Below are 7,500 nucleotides of genomic sequence, written 5' to 3'. Positions count from 1 at the left end.
CAAGCCTGACAAGGGGAGATAGTGCCAACAGTGCAGCCTTTCCAGATGACATCTCAAGTGTTAGTGAAAATAGTTACTCATCAGGTAAGAATGCAAGATTCAATTGGAATGATTTTTATTTACCTCCTAAAATTAGGTATATGCACTGTTCCCTGTGGTTTTATTTTAATGATCTTGTTCACTCAAAGATGGTTTTGCAAGTCTCTTAGTAAGTTTGCTTCACCTCGCCTGTGTACTCCATTACTACCCATTTTTGTGATAAAACTGTATTTTAATTTCTTTTTTGATTAACATGATTAACATTATTATTATTGATATTATTATCATTAATCTAATAGGCATGGATGGCAAGAATATATGCCATGCCCACTGTAATATAAATTAACTTATTGTATTTACCATATAGATGGTTCTACAAGTGCTTAGTCACCAAGGAGTCAGGTATTAGTCCTACCTCTCTCACCTGTTTACCCTTTTCCTTGATTTTTGGAAATTTTCTTTTGGATTATTTAATTGTCTTTAATGTTACCAAAATTTTAATAATTTAATTAGTCATAATATCAGTATAATAACAGTATTAATATCAATAGTATTAGAAAGAAAAACACATTTTCCTGCAATTTCAAGGAATGGGGATACTGATAAAATTCTTGCAGGCTCAACATTTGTGGAGCCATCTGTATGTAACAAAATTCACAAAAAATACAGGGAACAGTACATAAATCCATAGTCTTTGGGTTAATATCATTAGCATTATAATTAATATCATTATTGATATTATTATTATTATTAATGTTATCATTGTTGTTGTTGTGTTGTTGTTGTTGTTATTGTTATTGTTATTGTTATTGTTATTGTTATTGTTATTATTATTATTATTGTTATTATTATTGTTATTGTTATTGTTATTGTTATTGTTATTGTTATTGTTATGATGATGATGATGATGATGATGATGATGATGATGATGATGATGATGATGATGATGATGTAATGTTGCTTACAGTGATAATTGTAACAAAAAGCCAAAATTTATTCTACATAAAAAATGTGGGAGTGGAACAAACAGGTAACAGTACAGTATATTTTTCATGCAGTCCCAGTATTAAATGGTTAAGATAGGTTTATTGAGTTTGTGCATTATAAATAATAATGTTCAGTATTACTGTTGAACAATTTATTTCTTTTAAGGCTTGGCCAATGAAAGCATCACACCTGCTCTGACTCCTCAGAGGCCAGCACCACCTCCGCCACCAAAGGTTTTTGAAAAGGATGAGGAACTGGAGGAGTACTACTCTCTGCCTCCTGACGGTGAGGAACCTACTAGCCTTCTCTCCATGGATTCTTTGATTCTAGTCAATAAGAAAAAAGTAAAAGGCTGTAAATATGAACTGCTGTGGAAACTAGAGGTTTTGGATTAATTAAGGTAATCTAAATAATTCAAGTTAAAATTGAAAGTACATAGTGTAAATGATTAGAAAGCTCTTTATTTTTTCTTTTTCAAATAATTTCTTTCATACTCATCATGATTAGTCTCTCATCCATTTAGATTTGCATGTGAGTAAGGAGCACAAGTCACTTCAAGCAGAAGAGGGGTTGGATGCTGCAAGTGTTGATGTTGATGACAAAGCAAACAAAATAGGTGAAGGCACCACAGCATCTGCTGAGGAAGATGCAGAAAAGGCAGCTGCTGCCTTGGAGGTGAGTTACAATTTGATTACGTTGTTGCAGAGATGACTAACAATTAGGTGTGCTGGTGTGATTCCTTTTTATGTGAATGTAGATTATGCAGTGCTAGTTGCAGATTAATTTTTTTTTCATCGATATTATGAAAGTTTCACAGTTGATTTTGAAAATATGAAGACAGATTCATAGATATAGATATCTTTGTTAATTCCAGTAAAGATACAGACAGAATTTATATATCTTTTTGTACTGTTATCTGTAACATACATTATTCCCTTCCCTTACAACCCCCAGAGAAGATCGAACCATCGCCATGAGCTGGTGCAAGAGATGGTGACAACAGAGTATGAGTACATCCATGACCTTGAGGCGCTCATCCAGGTGATCCATCTGGCCTCCTCACAGAAGGAGTCTCAGATGGTCGATATCAAAACCCTTATGGGGAACATTAGTCAGGTGTGTTGTGTTGTAGGGTACTGGAATATGTGCAAGTCAGTGCAAGATATATAAATACCATTTCTGTATTGCATTTTTAGAATATTTTGAACAAGTACATAACATGGTAACATTCATCCCATACCCATACCCTACAGTGGGATGTTATTCTTTTTTGCTCTCACCATTTTCAACATTAGTTACAATAATCTTACTTCAGAATACTGGAAGCTCTTGTGTTTGTGTTAGAATTCTAGGTTTCAATGTGTCTTCTGTACTGAGGTAGAGTATTGTGTTTTGTATGGTATTTTCTGTTAATGGATAGAAGTTCTGAGTTTTTTAAATAATTGATAATGTTTAGTATAATAAAGGATAATTTGATATCTTGTCTCATTTGTTTTTTGCCCCATTAAGGTTTTAAGAAAATGCAACAATACATTTTTCAGGTTGTAGTTGTGGCAAAGAAATTCTTGTCAGAGCTAGATAAGGTTGCCTACCACAAAGATGAAGAACTGATGGTAGGGCAGGTATTCCTGAACTGTGCCGATGAAATGTGTGAGGTGTACAAGGCATATTGTTCCAACCATAATGTTGCTGCAGAGCCTCTGTTAAAGAAGGTATGTGATGCTCATGGATTTTGCTAGGTTGATGAAAGGCACAACCTTAGGAATCACAAAAATGAGCTGAATTATTGTCCTTCATTGAAATCATAATTATATGGGTTACTCCCTTAGGGGAATTAGCCTGCCCAGCAAAGCAAATAGATTTGAAACTGAAGTAATTATTAAAACATTAGGAGTGTTTGAGTAGACAAAAAAAACTGAATTATGTAACAGTATTGTTATCATGGAGCATGATAGATGTTGTTTCACACTGGAAATTCTGTTATTTCTTTCTCTCCCTCCTCCCTATATCTCTCTATCTCCCCTATCTCTTTCCATCTCACCCTCCTTTATCTCCCTCCTCTCTCATCCTTCTCTCTCTCTCCTCCTCTTATTTGCTCTCTCTCTCTCTCTCCTCTCTCTCTCTCTCTCTCTTCTCTCCTCTCTCTTTCTCTCTCTCTTCTCTCTTTCTCTCTCTTCTCTCTCTTTCTCTCTCTCTCTTCTCTCTCTCTCTTCTCTCCTCTCTCCTCTCTCTCTCTCTCTCTCTCTCTCTCTCTCTCTCTCTCTCTCTCTCTCTCTCTCTCCTCCTTTCTCCCTCCCTCCTTTTCTCCCTTTTCCCACTCTTTTCCCCCTCTCCCCTCCCTCTCTTCGTCTCCCTCTATCAGTCTTTCTCGCTCCTTCATATCTCCTGTACTTGCCATCTCTGACCACCTCTGTCTTGCCCTCCAACACCCCTCCCTTTTCCTCTTCATTTTCTGTGCCAACAATAACTTTTTTCAACTTTAACACTGCTTTTTGATTACTATGTGACATACCAGCAAGAGACTTACCATGACTTGCACAAATTTGAGCACAAATTTACAACCTCTAAGTGAGATTAAACATAAAAGGTCATAAGCTTGTAAGGAAAAGATGGATTATGGAAAACACCTGGAATTAATTTGATTCTCATTTCATGAAACTCACTATTACAGTATATAGAAGATCCAGGACCTGCAGCCTTCTTGCAGTGGGTGTTGCAGGAACTTCAGCAGCACAAGATTCAGCTAATGGACATGAGATCAGTCCTCATCAAACCAGTCCAGAGAGTCCTAAAGTGAGTCTTGTAGAATGCCAGTGGGAGTGCAGTGGGATCCTACAGTAGAGTGTTTTATAGTAACTGATTTAGTTAATTAGGTGATACCTGCCTTGACATTTTAATGAAAGGGCTTATTGGTAAAGTAGACAATTGTAGATTAGGCTTAACTGATGCATGTGGCTTGTGTAGCATTATATTTTTACAATTTCTTAATGCTAAACCAATTTAATCACAGTCAAATCATGACTAGAATGAGGATGTCAAAGAGAATGAAATGTGGATGTGATTGAAATAAAGTTTAAAGTCTATGCAGTAAAATATATTGGGCAATGATGATTTGGCAGAAATTTGTGACAAATGTTTGTAATATATTTAACTCATTGGGGGATGTACTCCGTAACAGCTGGCTGTGTCTGGGGGCAGTGGCTGTCCCTTAACCCAGCCAGCTGTTCATGCAAACAGTGGCTCTTTGCATGAACCAGAGTGGCTAGTTTGGTGTATTGCTTGTTTCCCATCTATTTGTCTTTTTTTTGTCAGATAAGAATTGAATGTTTACGTAAACTTCTGCCAGCTCTATCTCCTCCCTGTAGCATGTCAGTGACAATGACCTGAAAAAAATATCTTAGCAGTCCGTGCAAAGTTGGCCATTCTCATATATGCTTCTTATTTTCTTTGTCATGAAATCTATGATCTGTGGGTTAATGTATAGGGAAAAATTATATGTTCCAAATTTCAAAGCAACAGAGAGGACCTCCTCGCCCCAGAGAATGTAAAAGGATAAGAATACACAGAACCAAGGCTTAGTGTCCTCTTCCCCATGCAGGTATCCCCTCTTCCTGGACCGCCTTGTGAGTGAAACGCCTATGGGACACCCAGACTTCAAGGACCTAACGGAAGCCAAGACCCGGATGGCCAACGTGGCCAAAGACATCAATGAGTATACCAAGAGGCTTGACCTTAGTGAGTTGCCAGTGAACTGTTTTAAGATTGAGGTCTGTTAGGCTGTGAGGACTGAAGAGTTAGTAAGAGGAATGAAAGAGAAATGGCTGCGAGTAGATACAAAAATATGAACCCTTTTTTATATGAGTAAGTTGAGATTCTGCTGACTTTACTTCTTCATCAATAACTTTTTTCATTCTCCTTTCCTCACTTTCTCTTATTATTAGTATGGTTTTACTTCTGCATGACATTTAGTCTCTCTCTCTCTCTCTCTCTCTCTCTCTCTCTCTCTCCTCTCTCTCTCTCTCTCTCTCTCTCTCTCTCTCTCTCTCTCTCTCTCTCTCGCTCTCTCTCTCTCTCTCTCTTTCTCTCTCTCTCTCTCTCTCTCTCTCTCTCTCTCCTCTCTCTCTCTCTCTCTCTCTCTCTCCTCTCTCTCTCTCTCTCTCTCTCTCTCTTTTTGTGCTTGATGTACTTTTTTTTTTGTCTTTATTTTGTCATATATCTTTTCTTTTTGTCTCTCATTCTTCATCTCTCACTTTCTTCCTTTGCTTATTTTCATACTTCTCTTCACCATTCACCTATATATATATATATATATATATATATATATATATATATATATATATATATATATATATATATATATATATATATGTATGTATGTGTGTATTGTACTCATAATCTGATAAAGCAACATCTGTAGATTTGAGATTGTGATAAGCAGTCAATATTATTTCGTTTTTTTCTTATTCATGTGATGATATAAAGTTTCATTATTATTGTCTTTTTTTATGCAACTGTTTTATCTTATCACTGATAAACAGCTCCTGTTTAACATCTGATTAGATTTTGGAACTCATGTCTCATACCAATTAAATAGATCAGATATTACCTTAATTTTTTATCTCTTTTTATTTTTCTCTTTTCAAATTCTCCACCTTTCTCCTGCTATTCTTTCAAAAGTTAACAAATATCGTGCTGGAGGGGACCAGTCTCTCCAGAGCAAGATGCAGAGAGTGAGTATGCACTCAGTGGTAAAGAAGTCGGCCAGAATCTCAGCCATGGTTTCGGAGATGTTGGGCATCATGAGCCAGGTAAGGGTATGTTGTGTCTTGTTGGTGGCACTTTCAAAGCTGTTGTTTTGGTGTATAACTTCCATTTTAAGGGGGTTAGTTCTTTCATTTGGATATGCCAGAATATTAATGCTTTTTGTACAAAATCTATTTGATATAGTATTTTAAAGTTTGATATACCAGGACATTAATGCTTGAACCATATTCATGTCAGCAAATGTATAAAAGGTATGACTGAGAATGAATATCTTCACAATACAAGAGATGTATTTGGCTGGTTTTGATTATATCTTCATCAAAAATACATGTATTTCTGATGAAGATGTAATCGAAACCTGTCAAATACATCTCTTGTATTGTGAAGATATTCATTCTCATTCATACCTTTTATACATTAATGCTTGTCATTTGGTGTTTTAGTGTATGGTTTCTGTTTACAAGGGTTTATTCTGTAAGATCATTTGTACATCTCATCTGGTGTTAGATATGAGATTTCTCTTTTGAAGTGGTTTTATTTTTCTCATGTCAGTAGACCAGATCCTGCTTTTCATTTGAAGATTTGATGAATAATATTTCTCTTGTTATGGTTGCAAAGCTTCAGCCATTTTGGGGGTTAATTTTTTTTACCCTGATAGCTTTTAACCCCTTACTTCAACATAAAATGTATGAGCTAGCACCATGTTTGTGGTTAAAAACTGGAAAATTAATAAAGGAGACATCCCATCAATTTGCTTATCCATACATATTACTCCAAAATTTACAGTATTACACATTAATAGAAAAGTAAGAAAGTACAGAGGGTAAACGAGCTATAAATGTGTTCATATGCCTGCTGGGCCACGATCATGGCCTTCTGGGGTAACCCATTCATGGTTATAGGGCCAGAATACTTGAAATGTCCACTGCCTTTTCTCTCTCTCTCTCTCTCTCTCTCTCTCTCTCTATCTCTCTCTCTTTCTCTCTCTCTCTTTCTTTCTTTCTTTCTTTCTTTCTCTTTCTTTGTCCTGTCTCTTTTCTTTCTCTTTCTCTCTGTTTGTCTTCTCTCTGTCTGTTTCTTCTCTTCTCTCTGTCTTTCTCTCTCTCTGTCTTCTCTCTTCTCTGTCTTCTCTGTCTTTGTCTCTCTCTTTCTCTTTCTTTCTTTCTTTCCTCTGTCTTCTGTCTCTGTCTGTCTGCTCGTCTCCTCTCTCTCTCTCTCTCCTCTCTCTTTCTCTTTCTTTCTTTCTCTTTCACTCTGTCTGTCTGTCTCTGTCTGTCTGTCTCTGTCTCTCTTTCTCTGTCTTTCTCTCTCTGTCTGTCTTTCTCTCTCTGTCTGTCTTTCTTTCTCTGTCTGTCTTTCGCTCTCTCTCTCTCTCTCTGCTCTCTCCCTCTCTCTCTGGCTCTCTCCTCTCTCTCTGGCTCTCTCTCTCTCTCTCTCTCTCTCTCTCTCTCTCTCTCTCTTTCTTTCTTTCTTTCTTTCTTTCTTTCTTTCTCTTTCACTCTGTCTGTCTGTCTCTGTCTGTCTTTCTCTCTCTGTCTGTCTTTCTTTCTCTGTCTGTCTTTCGCTCTCTCTCTCTCTCTCTGGCTCTCTCCCTCTCTCTCTGGCTCTCTCCCTCTCTCTCTGGTCTCTCTCTCTCTCTCTCTCTTCTCTCCTGCTCTCTTCTCTGTCTCGTCTCCTTCTCTCTTTCCTCTCCTCTTCTCTTCCTCTCTC

General features: G+C 37.0%; 1 protein-coding gene across 1 annotated transcript in view; it reads left to right on the top strand.

Moving 5' to 3' along the window:
• The window catches only part of LOC119596364 (dynamin-binding protein-like), a gene marked incomplete at its 5' end in the record, with an annotated part of 27,113 nt that overhangs the window by 2,045 nt on the left and 17,568 nt on the right, over positions 1–7,500 (top strand). The window contains 8 exon segments of the mRNA XM_037945579.1: positions 1–84; positions 1,192–1,311; positions 1,550–1,701; positions 1,981–2,142; positions 2,568–2,738; positions 3,698–3,819; positions 4,625–4,761; positions 5,704–5,834. The exon segment at positions 1–84 is cut by the window's left edge and continues 2,045 nt beyond it. Coding sequence (XP_037801507.1) covers positions 1–84; positions 1,192–1,311; positions 1,550–1,701; positions 1,981–2,142; positions 2,568–2,738; positions 3,698–3,819; positions 4,625–4,761; positions 5,704–5,834 — 1,079 coding nt within the window.

Source organism: Penaeus monodon, chromosome 37 (genome assembly GCF_015228065.2).
Source record: "Penaeus monodon isolate SGIC_2016 chromosome 37, NSTDA_Pmon_1, whole genome shotgun sequence".
In the NCBI taxonomy this organism is placed as follows: Eukaryota; Metazoa; Arthropoda; class Malacostraca; order Decapoda; family Penaeidae; genus Penaeus; species Penaeus monodon.
The sequence above is the reverse complement of the archived record's forward strand: the minus strand, read 5'-3'. Positions and strand labels throughout refer to the sequence as shown.